This window comes from Capra hircus, chromosome 21 (assembly GCF_001704415.2).
Source record: "Capra hircus breed San Clemente chromosome 21, ASM170441v1, whole genome shotgun sequence".
In the NCBI taxonomy this organism is placed as follows: domain Eukaryota; kingdom Metazoa; phylum Chordata; class Mammalia; order Artiodactyla; family Bovidae; genus Capra; species Capra hircus.
In genome coordinates this window covers 15,643,275-15,659,916 of record NC_030828.1, presented here as the reverse complement: position 1 = coordinate 15,659,916, position 16,642 = coordinate 15,643,275, and the positions used below count along the sequence as shown (strand labels likewise).

General features: G+C 48.3%; 1 protein-coding gene across 7 annotated transcripts in view; it reads right to left on the bottom strand.

Moving 5' to 3' along the window:
* Positions 1-16,642, bottom strand: part of AKAP13 (A-kinase anchoring protein 13) — a 321,642-nt gene that overhangs the window by 171,146 nt on the left and 133,854 nt on the right. For 6 of the 7 annotated variants that reach the window (XM_018066002.1, XM_018066004.1, XM_018066003.1 and 3 more), the window contains exons 4-5: positions 12,870-13,166; positions 3,390-3,573 (exon numbers count right to left, since the gene is read on the bottom strand). In XM_018066002.1, the coding sequence (XP_017921491.1) occupies positions 3,390-3,573; positions 12,870-13,166 (481 nt within the window). Of the gene's footprint in view, positions 1-3,206; positions 3,274-3,389; positions 3,574-12,869; positions 13,167-16,642 lie in introns of those variants that run through there. The other variant, XM_018066008.1, reaches the window with a different exon arrangement.

Here is a 16,642-nt window from a genome sequence, read left to right as displayed (position 1 = left end):
GCAGGAGCAGAGGTGCAGGGTCCTCTTCGAGGAGTAAGATTTCTCAGGCAAAACTGGTAACATTTTACTTAAGGGGAATTTTCAAATTACAAATGCATCCATATTCACAATGTAAATCAAAATATGAAGACGTGTGTCCAACCCTGTGACCTCATGGACCATGGCCCACCAGGCTCCTCTGTCCAGGGAGTTTTCTAGCCACGAATACTGCAGTGGGGTGCCATTTCCTATTCCAGGGGATCTCCCCAACCCAGGGACTGAACCCACATCTCCTGTGTCTCCCGCACTGGCCGGCAGGCTCTTCACAACCAAGCCACCTGAGCAGCCCTAGTCAAAATAAAAACTAAAGCAAAAGAGCTGTAAGTCAACAAAATCTCTTTCTTCCCTGTCACTGAACAAAGTGAAAATTAATAGCTACAGGTTACAGGAAAGGGGAACTCCCCAAAATGTCCTAAATAGAGGTTCCCTATAGACATGAGTCTTACTTAAGAGAAAGCTTTTAACCCGAAGCACATTTCACATAGAAATGACTCAGTCAGTCAAAACAGACTATGGAAATAAGCCTTAGGGACACAAACACAGAAAGAACTTGGACCCAAATCAGCACAGCACCCTTCTGTTTCCTGCTCAAAACACTCGGTATAAGCAGCAAAGAATCAAAACCACAGATTTCTCTTGGGAGAGGTATAAAGGGACTGAAATAAAGTTGATGCTTCAGCTAAGGCTAAACTGTAAACAGTTATAATTAATGTAAAATGGATACAAACAATACTTCAATTTCATATTAACTGCAATGGGAGGGTAAAAGACAGGCCTACGTGAGAATTTACAATTTGAAAGGGAGAAGGAGTTAAGCATACCCAAGTCTAAAGATTTTAGTGAACAACTAAGAAAGATAACCATCACACAGCGCAGCAATTCTTAATTTCCCCACAAATCTCACTGTGAATTTCACAAAATGAACTCTTTATTCAGAAACACACAGGCAATAACTTCTGTTAATTTCAAAGGCTGTGGATCCCAGGAAGTCTCCTCTTGGGTTCTCTGAATCTTAGTGGGGAGCCTGGCCACTCTGGCTAGCCTCTCAGGAGATGTGCCTTCTGTTTCTGGCTCAGTCACCTTGTCACTCTCATCCCCTCACTCTGCCACTCTGGATCTCAGCTTCCTCATCTGCTAAAGATGATCTCATCTCTTCTGACTCTTTATGCTGGAAATTCTAGAAGTCTACTGACATCACAGAAGAGTGAGGGATGTAGTAAAATCACTTCCTGATCATTTCTTAAATTGCTAACTATGACTCTTGAGAGTGCCTTGGACTGCAAGGAGATCCAACCAGTCCATCCTAAAGGAAATCAACCCTGAATATTCATTGGAAGGACTGATGCTGAAGCTGAAGCTCCAATACTTTGGCCACCTGCAGCGAAGAGCTGACTCACTGAAAAGACCCTGATGCTGGGCAAGATTGAAAGTGGCAGGAGAGGGGGATGACAGAGAATGAGATGGTTGGATGGCATCACTGACTCAATGGACATGAATTTGAGCAAACTCTGGGAGACAGTGAAGGACAGGGAAGCCTGGTGTGCTGCAGTCCATGGGTGGCAAAGAGTGGGACACGACTTAGTGACTGAAGAACAATTAGGACTTGGCACTTTTTCTAGGCTGCAGAACAGTAACAGCCAGAAGAATCTCAGCTCAGAGTTAGATCTGTGACCGGGGCCCCTACTGCCCTGCTGTGGCCCTGCTGTGGTCGAGACTTCTCAAGCTGGCTTTCCTTTACCTACTCCCTTTCGGAAGGAGCCAAGTGGCTGTCTCACATGTAACAGAGGTGGCAGTATAAAGCAAGGCAAAGTCTTTCCTCCAAAAACACACTAGTTTCCTTAAAGCTGTGCTGCAAGAATGGTCTTGTGACATCCTCTCCCGGCATATAAAGAAGCTGTTGTAATCATTCTATTTCCCCATCTGGATGGCAATCCGTAACCAACTCTGGTTCCCAGCAAAACCTCTGCGCTCTAAGACTGAATCTGGAGAAAACTGCACTTGAACTTCACGGCAATAATATGGAATTAATGGTCTCAACTTCTGGGACGAGGCCTGTCTTCCGGAGGCCGTAAGGCAGACAAGCAGAAGGAATCCAGTCGTGGCCAGATGGGAAGTGCGAGGGAACGGAACGCGTTGCCCTCTGGAATACTGTCCTGGGAGAGCTCAAATATCCACAGCTCATCTGACATGAAGTGTGCCCCCTCCCGCTGTCACTGGATCGGAGGCACCCATCAGAAAGCTTTCCGCAAGGAGCCTGCTGTTTGGAGTGATTGGGGATGTTTTAACCATGGGGCAGGTAAAGAAAAACAAATACCCCCAACCCCATTTGTATTACAGGAAGTTATATTACATTGAGATCTCTTCTGGGCCCTTCCAGACTACCCCCCACCACACACACACACAGTTTAGAAGAGTGAAAAATAAAAGGCAACTAAATCGAATCTAACATGGGTAAGATACCTGAGAATTTGCAAAGACTTACTTAATTTACTGGCTGAGGAGAATGGATACATGTATATGGATGGCTGAGTCCCTTCACTGTTCATCTGAAACTATCACAACTGTTTTCGTGTGATACCCCAATACCAAATAAGAAGTTAAAAAAAAAAAAAAGTGTTGGCTCTCTAATGCATTTTTCTATTTACTCAAGAAAAAAGGAAGACAAACTCTGAATGTTTTGACGAACGGCCTTCCTTCCAAGCACTCTCTGAAGAGTCAGAATGTCTAACAACTGGTCCCACAGACACACAGGCAGGGTTTCCGACAGCACGTTTCCAGGACAACTCGGCTGCTTTTCACTGCTCCTTGTATAAAGAGACCACTGCTCTCAATTTTATTTATAGAAATTACATTCAAACCAAAACTTAGTGGTTCAGTATACTTTCTATATGCAATTATTACAAGTATTTGTTTCGGGTTAACTCTTTCAAGAATTAAAGAACTTCAACTAAGAATTGAAGTTCAAGTGCATATCGGGGGAAAAAAATATATATGGCACAGAAAGACTGTTCCCTCTTGGACTAAGCTGGGGAAACTGGATGCCCTGGTTCATAGAGTGCTACCCCTACAGACCAGACTTATTCTGAGTTTTCAGTAAAATTTAAGAGGCAAGAAACAGTGAGGGCAGAGAAAGCGGAGGAAAGAGAAAAAAAGGGAAGGTGACTTACGTGTGTTCCTCTCAGACAATGAAGTGCTGAGCAGGAGCAAGCTTACCGACCTCCAGCGAAAGGGAAGGCACAGAGCTGAGGGTTTACTTCCCAGCTAAGGCTGGAGATGCCACATGGGCGGGGTTACTGTGAATTGGGGGCGGGGCCACCCCAGGAGGAGGAAATGGGAGAAAGCGCACTTACTCGGTCAGGAGCCTGTGCAGCTTGTGATAACCCCGCTCCAAGGCCAGGCTCACAGGTGTCGCTCCTTCCTGGTTGTGGATGCTCAGAGCTCCGCGGCCACCTGGCTTCTGCAGCAGGAACCACGTCAACCTCAGCAGCCCCAGCCGCACAGCGAAATGCATCAACGTCTCTCGGGGGCCACCATCTGCAGACAGCGGACAAGACGAAGATCAGGGAGGAGAACATGAAAACCCAGAGCAAAAGAAGAAAAGGATGGTTCAGGTTACCGCCACTGCCTCCAAGCCCCTGAGAGCATACCGTTAAGCCTCAACATATAACATGAACAATTTTACCGTGGCAGAGTAGAATCATCTCTCAAAGACAAAACGAAGCTAGAAAAAAGGATGAGAGGCCAAACCTCCTATAGGAGACAGTCCTACAAAAGAGGAACCATTTCTATATTCTGATTTAATGCAGACGTTAAGGGTGACTGCACACATATGGGAGGGGAGGGAGGGAGGAAGACAGACAGACAGAAAAAATTTAAGAAGTCAATGCAGCCTCGCTACATGGGGATCAGGATCCAAGGGGAATAGTTGCTGGGGCTTAGATGGGTGTATCAAAAAGTACAATTACTTAAAAATATTATATATATATATTTATCACCCAGAGAGGACTTGGCTAGTTAAACACTAAAAACAGGTTCTGCTTGTTAAGTACACACAGGTCTTTTTATTCTCCCACATGAAGGGCAAATCAAACTGCTGGCAGTGGCAGCTTTTTTTGTTGTTTGTTTAAGAAAGAAATGCATCTTCAGGCATAATAAGAAAGACCAACTCCAAGAGGATAGGCTAACAATCTCAGAAGGAAAACTACGTGCCTGTCTCACCTGAGGCGAAGGCCCCTTCTTGGTACAGAGTCACTCTGACAGTGGCAGAGTGAGGAAGGGCTTTGGAGTCAGACCAACCTGGGTTCCCATTTGGCATTCACCGCCCGTGTGACTGGACACAACCCGTTTCAGCTCTCGGAGCTCCCTTCCCGGCCTCCCTGGAGCGGGGTACCACCACCTCCGCTCCCACGGCCGCAATAACAGCTCAGAGGGGTGGGCGAGACATTTGTCAGGTGAAGGCTGCAGCGGTGTTCAGTGAATGTTGGCTTCCTGCCCTTTCCCACTCTCTGCTCTGTCCCTCCTGACCTCTAATCACAATCCAGGTTCGCGACAACACTCTCTGCGCCTTGTCCGACTTGGAATGATGAGGCTGGGCTTACCTGACCCCAGGGAGTACCACTCAGAGTCTGGAATGGGAATGGTGCCCTCGGGTTGTGCCTGCTTTCGCCCCCCTCAGCTGCGCTAACAGCTCTCATTCTCCAAAGCTTCCCGGAGGGCTCGACCTACCCCACCGGGCACGCCTACCCTTCTTGGACCCCAGTGATTTCCCCTGACATTTCAGTCCCTGATGCTTCAGATGTGAGCAGCAGGGTAAGAATAAATGCATCGCAACTCTGCAACTGTGAACTGCACTGTCTTCTAACGTCACACGTGCCTTAGTCTAGTCTCCTTACTGCCGGGGTAAGTCTCCTGGGAGGCAAAAACCATCTTTCGTATTTGACACTGTCCTTACAGAACTCAGCACACTAAATGTTTAGATGATGGGTGACAGAGGCAGAGGCTGGAAAGACATCAACATTATGGAAGGGACCAGTGCATGTGTGGGCGCCAGTGTGAATCAACACCTCGGAGCAGGTGGCCAGGCCAGAGGAAAGACGGAAAGAGTTTCCAGAAAAGGGCAAGTGTCACCACGTGACTTGTGCCTTGCGCTTATTCACAGGCACTCTGACATCCTTGCCAAATACAAAAAAGCGAATAAGGCACTGCCAGGGAACTCGGCGATTTTTTACAGACTGGTTAATCCGGTCTCACTAGATGGCACCTCCTTAAAGCAGTTCCTCTGCAACCCCAGTCTTCCTCATCCCTCACTTGCTCTGAGTCAGCTCAGCCTTCAAAAGGCAGAGTTCCAACAAGAAGGCAATACACCTGCTTGAAGTTGGCACCCCAATCCAGCACCCGGAGGACCCCGAATCTCATCCTACAGTCCTCAGGAGAGGTGCCACGTCTGCTTTTAGGCCGGCCCTCTCTGCGATCAACAGGTAATAAGAATAGTAACGTCTGGCAAAGGCTGCTCAATATTCACTCTTTCCGTTCTCACAATAACCCTATAAGGCCTCGTTATCCTTTTTCTGGGGCTTCCCTGGTGGCTCAGAGGTTAAAGCGTCTGCCTCCAATGTGGGACACCCGAGTTCGATCCCTGGGTCGGGAAGGTCCCCTGGAGAAGGAAATGGCAATCCACTCCAGTATTCTTGCCTGGAGAATCCCATGGACGGAGAAGCCTAGTAGGTTACAGTCCATGGGGTCGTAAAGAGTCGGACACGACTGAGCGACTTCACCTTCACCTTCTATCCTCTTTCTGTGGATGAAGACAGGTTAATAACTGCCCACAGCAAAAATCAGCAAGATCTGAAGATGCTTCTGTCTTGAGTCTAGAAACCAATCCCTCTCCGTTACTCCATCCCATCTCTTTTTGTAAAAAAAAAAAAAAAAAAAACCACACAAGCATTCTCATGCTGTAGCTTAAGAAGCACCTTCTCTTGTTTTTCTCCAAAAGTAATTTTTCTTGCCTAACACACACTTTCATCATTGCTTTTGTTCCTTTCATCTCAGTTTAAAATCCAGAAGATCGACAATTTAGAACTGACCTCTGTTCTGTTTTCTCTCTTGTGATCTTTGTGTTTTCTCTGTAACTGTGAGAGCTGCTCAACGTTGCTATTCAGATCACTAACTGCATTTCCTATGAGGTCAATCGGGTCCTTTGTCCCCAATCTGAATTTAATTATGCTATGGCATTCTGGTTGTCCTTGCATCATTTAAGACAACTCCCTTCCATCTTTGCCCTCATTGTGATGGCTTTTCTGCAGATGTAATTAAAGGGCCTAATCAGTTGATTTAATAAGGAAGATTATCCTGGTGAATCTGGGAAGGCTGGATTCCAAGCCAGCTGGAAGGCTTTAAAGACAGAGCTGAGATTCCCCTGGAGAGAGAAGAAACCTTCCCGAAAAGGACAGTGTCAGCCTGTGGCTGCGGAGTCCATCCAGCACGGGACTGCCCCTCCTGTCCAGGGGAGCTTCAGCTTGCCCCCATCTTCTCTTCCACTCTCACCCTCCAAATTTTGGACTTGCTTAGCTAAGTCCCCACATCTGTGCAAGCCATTCCCTGAAATAACCTTCCTACTGGTTCTGGTTCTCTGGTCGACCCTGATTAACACAATCATTGAACTTATATTTTTTTCTCCCTCATTGCTTCCTTCTCTGATTTTATAACAGGTTTGACTTCTTCAATCTCTTAAAGGGCAAATGAAAAACCTCTCCTGAATTTTTCTTGGGTTTCTTAATGAAAATTAGAGAGGCTACCATCTGAATACTCAGGACCCTCTTCCATTCCCTTTCTGTTTCAGTGTTACTTCCAGGGCCTTACGCTGGTTGGTTGATTTTCCTGTTTAACTATTTTCAACTGGAAAAAAAAAACCCAGCTCTGTGGGCCTGGGCCCAGCTTCCCATGGAGAAGGCAGGAGGAAGCGTCTCGCTTCCTATCTGCTAGCGTGCTGGAAGCCTCCCTCACGCTCAGCTCGGCAGAGAAAGGCGCTGTGCCCGTCCTCGTGAGGCGGCTGAGAAAGGCGCTGCGCCCCGTCCTCGTGAGAGAAAGACGCCGTGCCCCGTCCTCGGGAGACAGCTGCACCTTTTCAAGCCATTGGCTTTGCTGTCTATGCAAAGGGCCCCCGGTATCCAAGGCTCCACGTGCTTCTCCTACCGCCGGAGCCACCCTGCTCGCAGTGCCCTCTGAATGTGTATCTGGGAGACTTCAGAATCTCCGTTCTTCCTACTGCTCTGGTCTCCTTCTCAAATAAACCTCAGGTCCAGCGTGATGCAGGAATTCTCACGCCTAGTGGGGATGGGCAACAGCAGGCCCATGTGAGAAACGGGCATTTGGAAAAACGCCACGCACAATCTTGTGACGGAATCCAGGTTTGAGAGGCAATAAAACCTTTTGGAGCTAAAGTGCTCCATAATGAAGACAACACCTGTCTTGGAGTCAATCCTATAGATTATAATTATATACTATAAAATATCTCTACGAGCTTATTTTCTTTTTTAGCAGCTACGAATAGGTGAAAACAAAGTCTAGTGAGCAGCTAAGGAAAAATTTCCATGGAAAGCTATCAAGCAATCTAGAAAGGTATGGGAATTAAAACCCCAAATGATTACCATTGTGGTTTCACTAACCAAACACCAGATACAAAGAACTGAAAACTCAAGGGCTGCTGTTTAGTGCAAGCTGGCTGAATGAAACCTGTCTCATCCTTCTCTCCACTCCAAATCTCTCTACCCCAGAGACGACCAGGTCTTCTCGGTTAGTTATACGACACCGTGACTAAATAAGAATGTAGGTTTGCCCCAGGACCTTGGTCCTCTTTGCTTTCTTCAGAGCAGGGCTTTCAAGGTCCACCTTCTGTTACCAGGAAGTTACGTTGACTGCTACTGTACGAGGGTCTTTTAGGGGAAAAACCATCTTAGTTCATCCTTTCACTAAAAATCTGAGACAACCTCAGTGAAACTTGGTGGCTCAGAGGGAAGATACTCCCACCCCACCATTCACCCTCCACCCAGATGAACCTGTATTATTTGCCTTTAAGGCAGTACTAAGGCAAAAAAAAAAAAAAAGTCTAGTGCTTCATGTAACTAGGAAGTAAAGAACATCGAGGAGGACAAACAGAGAAGGCAATGGCACCCCACTCCAGTGCTCTTGCCTGGAAAATCCCATGGACAGAGGAGCCTGGCAGGCAGCAGACCATGGGGTCGTGAAGAGTCGGACACGACTGAGTGACCTCACTTTCACTTATTACTTTCACAAGTTGGAGAAGGAAATGGCAACCCACTCCAGTGTTCTTGCCTGGAGAATCCCAGGAACGGGGGAGCCTGGTGGGCTGCCGTCCATTGGGTTGCACAGAGTCGGACACGACTGAAGTGACTTAGCAGCAGCAGAGGAGGATAAAGAAAGACTTTAGAAATAAGCTCAAATACTCTCATTCTGCTTCAAAGAAGTTTTTTTTTTTTTTTAAGTCCTTTTATAGAACATGCTGCTTTCCTGCATCAGGGCTCATCACTGTCTTGCCCAAAAGGTTACTGGATACTGGTCATGGCATGCTAAAAATGAAGAGCCTGGAACTTTCTTGCTGGTCCACTGGTTAAGAATCCACCCTGCAACGCAGGGACATGAATTCGATCCCCAGTTGGGGAAGCAGGATCCTATATGGGATCTAAGCCCACACGCTGCAACTGCAGAAGCCTGCACATTGCAACTACCGAACCTGCGTGCTTTAGAGCCCAGGTGCCACAGCTGGGGAGCCCAGCGTAGCCAAATTAAAAAAAAAATTTTTTTTTAATAATAATAAAATTTTTAAAAGCCTGCAAACTAGCACACACTCCAGGATATATTTTCCTCCATTTTACAGATGAACAAATTGAGAAACAGAGAGATTAAATATTCTGCACACACTCTTGCAATGAAGCCAGGATATTAACAAATTGACCCTGCAAGCCTATGCTTTCTCCACTTCATAATATCAAGCCTAAGCCAAGAGTTCTTTTATTGTTTTTTAATTTATTTTTAATTGAAGGATAATTGCTTTACAGTATTGTGTTGGTTTCTGCCAAACATCAACAGGAATCAGCCACAGGTATACATATGTCCCCTCCCTCTAGAACCTCCCTCCCCATCCCACCCCTCTAGGTTGTTACAGAGCCCCGGGTTTGAGTTCCCTGCTAAAGCCAAGAGTTCTTAACATCATGTTCACACCTGCGGTTCAGGGAGATTGACTCCTGAAACAATATGTAAAATTTTGCAGGTAGGTTCCAATGTGTATTTTTCCCTCTGGAGAAATCGGAGCTATTTCCAAAGGAGTTAGTGACCTGAGCCTTAAAAGTTAAAAGCACTGCATCTAAACGATTAGAGTGGGAGGATCAACCATAAATCTTTCCCCACTTCTTTGTATAAGTGTCAGGCTGAAACACCTGTAAACACCCAGCTTTCAACAGGAAGCAGTCCTGTTATGTAACAAGTGCTCTATTTAGCTGCGTGCTTACCCCAGGCACCAAGCTGACTTACCTTCCTCCTTTAAACATCTTTCTAAAAGCATCTGATGTGCAGCTCTCTGCTCTAGGCATTTGTTTCTTTGCATTTGTCCCCCTTCCCTGGTGGCTCAAGCAGTACAGAACCCACCTGCATGCAGATGTGCAGGAGACCCAGGTGCAATCCCTGGGTCAGGAAGATCCCCTGGAGCAGTGAATGGCTCCAGTATTCTCGCCTGGGAAACCTCAAGGACAGAGGAGCCTGATGGGCTACAGTCCACAAGATCAGAAAGAGTTGGACACCACTGAGCGGCTAAACCCACCACCACCCAACAATAAACGAGGACCTATTGTTGATGCTTTGCTTGTTGTTTACTTGACTCTTCTGCAACCCCCATGGACCATCACCTGCCAGGCTCCTCTGTCCGTGGAAATCTCCAGGATTTCCAGGATCACCACCAAAACACACAACCATCCAACACCCAAAGAATTTCCCCAGGACACCCCTTTGTGGTCAGACCTTTCCCCTACTTCAAGCCCCTGGAAACTACTTATCTATTTTCTGTCCCTACAATTTTGCCCTTTCTAGTGAGTGAGTGAGTGAAAGCTGCTCAGCTGTGTCTGCCTCCTTGCGACCCCTTGCACTGTGGCCCACCAGGCTCTCCTCTCTCCATGGGATTCTCCAGGCAAGAATACTGGAGTGGGTTGCCATTCCCTTCTCCAGGGCCCTTTCTAGAGAATCATATAAATTGAGTCACAGAGTAACTTTGGAATCTGACTTCTTAGTGCAATACATTTAAGATGCATTCAGGTTCATGCACACGTCAACAGATTACTCCTTTTTATTGCTGAGTAGTATTCCACTGCATGGATGTACCACAGTCTGTGTGTACAGCCACCCAGTGAGGGAGATCTGGGTTGTTTCTAGCTTGGGGTGATTATAAATAATGCTGCTACAGGTACATTAGGGCAAAGATTTCTTTAAGTAAATGTAACTTTTCATTTTTCTAGGACAGAGAGCAAAAAGTGGGAATGCTGGGTCACGTAATAAATCTAACTTTATAGGAGACTGCACACTGCTTCCTGGGGGGGCTGGCTCTCCTCCAGCGAGGTCTGCGATGTGGTTGCGCATCCTCGTGAGCGCCTGGCTGTCCTGAGAATGTGCAACACTGCCTTGCCGTGGTTTTTAGGCATTTCCTTAAGTGCCCAAATTTGAGTTAGCCTTCCTGTACAACAGAAACTTAAGAAGTACATGGAAAGACCATAAAAATATTAAATCTGGCAAGCTTCCTATTAAAGACAAAGATGCTAAGACCCAGAGAAGAGAAGGATATATGTCTAACATCTCAGATCTGTGCTTTTCCTACAGTTCTTTCTAACCAGGTGACATGAACAAACTATCCAATTCCTGCGCCTACTTTAAATAAGACAAAGCAAAACCACACAAAACAACTTTATGCCCCATGAATAACTAATGTGACCCTTCTTGATACTGATCTATGAATGGCAACCAGAACAATCATTCAGATCACAACACAGAAACCGCAGGAGTGGACTTCCCCGGTAGAGCACTGGAGAAAAACCCTCCTGCCAATGCAGGGGTCAGGGGTCGATCCCTGATCTGTGACGATTCCACATGCTGGAGCAACTAAGCCCGTGAGCCACAACCACTGAGCTCGCAGGCGGCAACGACTTAAGCTTACCTAGAGCCCGCGGTCTGCGATGAGAGGAGCCACCGCAGAGAAGCCCACACACCACAACGAAGAGTGGCCCCCCATCGTAAGCAGGGAAAGCCCACGCAAAACGATGAAGACCCAGGGCAATCAACCAACCAACAAGTGATCAATATGGGGGGTGGGGGGGGAGCCCACACACAACAATGAAGACCCAGGGCGGTCAATCAATCACCAAACAATCAATACGGCGGGGGGGAGGGGTGGACAGGAGGAACTAGAAATGTCTGAACACTAGGTTTCTGGAAAAGTGCCCACTGTCCTGTATAATGGCAAATCTTCTGCTCTCTAGATCTCAGTAATGCAGAGGTTTCTTAGGCACTATGTTAAAAAGAAAAAGGATGAATGCTTTTTCCCTTCATTTGAGCATCCAAGGTTCCTTTTGTATTTCACCTGGCAGGAGTGCCTGGTTTTATCTTGACAGGAAACCCCTGACAGTGGGGGCCCCTTCCTGCAGCTGGTCACTGCCCCAGTGGTTAAAGTCAGTGGGTCTAAGGGAACCAAAACTAGCAAAACCTCGCTGTCCTTCCACGAGAACACAGCTATCTGGTCGGTCTAGAGAGCGGGGAACTGAGCGTCCTCCCGGTTCAGCCCTGCTGGGCGCTCCTGCTCAGTCAGAGTCTGCCTGCCTGCAGGGGGCCGGGACCTTCTGGGCGACCCCTTCATAACACAATAACCAAAGTCAGGAACACTGCAGGGCGGTCCTGTGACTGTCCTGTTCTTCCAGATAAGAGTCGAGAGGATAAGCAACCCCTTCTGACGAGCGAACTGAGATCAGCCTTTCCATTCAGGTTCTGTCAGGGACGAAGCAAACACTCTGATCTCTGCGTAACTCCTAAATCTTTCCATTAGATCTGCACTCAGCAGGGAAAGATGACGCTGTTCACTGGACTCCAGGTATATGCTGCTTCATCAGATGTGTGTGTGTGTGTGTGTACGCACACGGACACTCACAACATCCAACAGGTGTCATTTACCACAGTAATGACATAGGAAATCCCTCGTCACAAAAAGAGGAACATTTATAGATACCTACTACATCACTGCTTTTTAAAACGTGGAGCCCCGAGCAGATGAAATAGACCAGAGTGAGGGCACTCTGGTTACAAACGCGTGGGGTGGGCGCTCCAGGCCTCGGCTTGCTCCCCTGTGCACCCCTCCTGATTTCTCCCTTGTCTTTTCCTTATTCCAATCTCATGGAATCCCTAGACACCTTGAGAATACAATAATGAAAATCCTGTCTTTGATCTTTAGAAAGAAGTGTCAAACACTCCTCTGCTGCCCTCCTCATGAAGGACGGGCCTCTCTCCACACACGGGAGACCAAGCGTGAAGTCCAGGCCACGGAAGGGTCTCGAGCCACCGGCTACTCGAGAGCTGCTGCTGCGAGTGAGCCCTCCGTGGGGTCGTTTCCCAACAAGAACAGGCCCGACAGCTTGGCAAGAGGACCCAGGAGAGGCGCCACTGAGGCCACTCTGCTCCTACGCAGCCACCATGGGAGACGGGAGGATCACCCCCCTAAGAAAGCAGCCCCATCCAAATACAAAGAATCCTAAGCTCAAAGGCTGCGGGTCATCCGAGCTCCTTACCGTGTGAGGCTGCGTCTGTCCCCAACACATTCCACTCCGCTGGCAGCTTCAGGTGCCTGAAGGCCAGGGCGACTTTCTCATCGAGGGAGTTCACGTCCGTGGACGGGGGTCCTGAGCGATCCAGGAAGCGGGTGAAGTTCAGGGCCTGCTGGTTGCCGGCGCTGGTGGCCAGGAACTGGGCTGCGTCGTAGGCCTCGTCCTGGATGAACCGGAAGTCCTCCTCCGCCACCACGAGCACGGGCAGGCCCTCTTTGGAAGCGCAGAGCAGCACCTTCACTGTCTCGCAGCAGTCATGACCTAAGGAGGCACAGGCAGCAGGGAGACAGATCAGAGCCCTCCTCCTGAGAGACGGGGCGGCGGCGGGAACCTCAGCTCTCCCTGCGTGACAAGCACACTCCCCCTCCTGAAAGGAACCCCCTCCTTCCCCCAAGCTCTGACGGCAATCTTCCACACCTCACAAAACTCCATCTCTAATTCATTTTTCACAAGTGCTATTTGCGAAGATCAATTGGTTCCCCTGTTGTTGTTCAGTCAATCAGTCATGTCTGATTGTCTGAGACCGCATGGACTGTAGCTCACCAGGCTTCTCTGTCCATGAGATGTCCCCAGGCAAGAAGACTGGAGTGAGTGGCCAGTACCTTCTCCAGGGGGCCTTCCGGACCCAGAGACTGAGTCCACGTCTCCTGTCTCCTACACTGGCAGGCAGGCGCTTTATCGCTGAGCCACCTCGGAAGCCCCAGTGCGCCTACCAAGTAACAGATTAATTTTGCATTCCAGTTGCCACCATGCTGGCAGCATAATGCTTGGCATTAACAGTCTCTGAAAATCTCAATATGCACTAATCTGTTCAACTTGAACAAATTGAAGAATGAAAGCTCAAGGACCTTGCGATGAGGCCTAGCGTACAGTGGGAAGGCTCCTGAGCCACCCTGGATCTGGAAACCCAGCAGGGGAAAAGTCACTTCCACGGGTTACCCGGCAGGAACTGGACTGAGGCCCCAGCACCCCACGGACAGAGCCTGGCAGGGCACGGTCCATAAGATGGCAAAGAGTCAGACACGACTGAAGCGACTGAACAAGCACCAAGCACACGACCTGATTTCACCTCACTGTTATGAACCGACTCAAGGCGGAGAAAATGACTTTTGCTCTGAAATGCCTATTGTTTCCTGTAATGCAAAGAGAACTTCAAAGAAATTGCCCGGTTTGCACAGGGATGATGCAATGCTGGGGCCAGAGACCACGGTGCCCACTGCCCAGAGGGGCAGAGAATGCATAAGCTCTGACCTCAGGTAGCAAGCCACCCACCACCCTACGGAGCTCCACTGGTGTCTAGACCAGGAAGGTGTGAGCACTGTTCCCGCAGGGAGGCATTCCTGGAAAATCAGATCTCCCTGGGGTTTTCAGCAATGTTATTCATTTCCAAGATGCGGAATGTATTCATCAAAACACACTTTTCCTCCACCTTTAGGCACTGATCTCAGCTCATTGGAACTATGCTCCTAACATCATCATTTCTTCCATAAATATCTTTCTGATGAGAAAAGAAACGTTGGTGTTTCTGAGTGAGCTGCGCCCCCTGGTGTGCTGCCTGAGGAACTACAGGCACCTGAGGGCCAGGCTCCCAGAAACCACCCACATGCAGAGCCCATCCTGGCTTCTGGATGAGCTGGAGGGTCCCTGAGTGCCACCCCCCAGACCACAGGCGCAGCCAACAGAGGCTTCCCACCCAGCAGAGCAAACGAAGCTTTCTGCTGTCTTTGAAAGAGAAAACAATCATTTTCTCCCCCCATGCGACCAACGAGAGAAGTAAATTAATATTCTGCAGACTTCCCCCGACCCCCACGGTGTGTGTGTTAGTCGCTTAGTCCAGCTCGACTCTTTGTGACCCCATAGCGCATCAGGCCCCTCTGTCCGTGGGATTCTCCAAGCAAGAACACTGGAGAGGGTTGCCATTCCCTTCTCCAGGGGATCATCCCAACCCAGGGATGGAAGCTGGGTCTCCTGGCACTGCAGGCAGATCCTTCACCATCTGAGCCCCCAGGGAAGCCCCTTTCCCCCCAGGGGCCTCTTTAAAGGCTTTCCTTTGTGAGGAAAAGCCTCTCACTGGTGTGTAACCTAAGGATGGGAGCAAGCGCCTATGGCACACCAGGCATCTTCTGGGTCATTTTCTCAACACAACAAATTTATATGGCGTGTGCTGTCTTCATGTCACAGGTAAGAAAACTGAGACTTCAAGAGATGAACTGCCCAGATCCACTCAACAAATTTATATGGCGCGTACTGTCTTCACGTTACAGATAAGAAAACTGAGACTTCAAGAGATAAACTGCCCAGATTCACACAACCATGAAGCAGAATCTATCAGGTCTGATGCTAAACATCATGGTGTGAGAGTTCTGTAAAGCATCGCTTTTAAATAAAGAAGTAACAGTGACAGTTACGTCCCTGTCTGCAAGGAGCCTACCCTGTACTTGGAATGACAGGCCAGTATGGCTATTAAAGCCAGAGGAACAGGCTAACGAACCCCAGAAATCAGTCTCCATACAAATGCCTAACTCCACCAGCTGCTCCCACTGCCTTCCCAGCTGAATTCCTTCTAGAAAGGCCGTGGGAATCAAGCATCCTCTGCCCACATGGGCGTGGCTGCATAGTTATACTCAGGTATGCATTTCAATTCAAATATCCTGAATGTATACACCTATTACACAAAATGGAATTAGGGGGGAAAATAGTCATCTTTCTTTGAAGGGCAGCCAGCCAATTATATAAGACAACTTCAGCAGGAACAAATCAGCTGGTTCAGGTAGTTAAGCTTCGGTTGGTTTTCCTGGCAGAAAATACTTCTTTGAAACTGTTCTGTCACATTTAACAACTAACATCTGGGGGGTTCCCTGGCGGGCCAGCGGTTAGAACGCGGTGCTTTCACTGCTCAGGCCCAGGCTCAATCCCTAGTCAGAGGGGAAAAAATTACTAATATCTATCTGGACGTCTACCAAGCTCGGGACACCGAGTAGAAAGCTAAACACATCCACATCCACACACAAACCCAACGCCACCCCCTGCCCTCAGCAGCCCGCAGCTAATCACAGGGATCTACGCCCTCCAGGTTTAAAGAAAACACAAACCATGCCACTCAAGGGAGCGGGCCAGGGCATTTCACAAGGCCCCCGGGGGGCAGAGGCGCCAGCTAAGGACCTCCCCCACCACCCCACCCCTGCATGCATCTTTACTGGATTTGTTATACTGTTACTTCTGCAGCTAAGGACCTCCTCCTCCTCCCCTCCCATTTGTAAAGTCTTTATTGAACCTGTTACACTGTTACTTCTGCTGTTTATGTTTTGGGTTTTTTTGGCTGTGGGGCATGTGGGATCTAAACTCACTGACTAGGGATCCCCCTGTATTGGAAGGTGAAGTCTTAAACACTGGACTTTTCTAATAGGGGTCCTGTTCCCAACTCTCCAACCCCAGAGGTTCTTCACTGCAACCCTCAGCACTCAAGATGCTCGGTCGGGCAGCATCCTCCCTTCCTACATCTATCACTAATAATACTGATAGTAATTATCTCTATCACTAATAATCTCTGTTCCAGGCACCATTCCCAGCGCTTTCCAAATAACAGCCGGTCTAACCCTCATCACAACCCTAAGCGGTGGTACTACCACAATTCCCACTTGTCAGATGAGGAAATCAAGGCACAAAAAGGTTAAATATCTGCTCCAGAGTTCTAAAGCTCCTACCAGTGGCAGAATCATGATCTGAACCCAAATTTC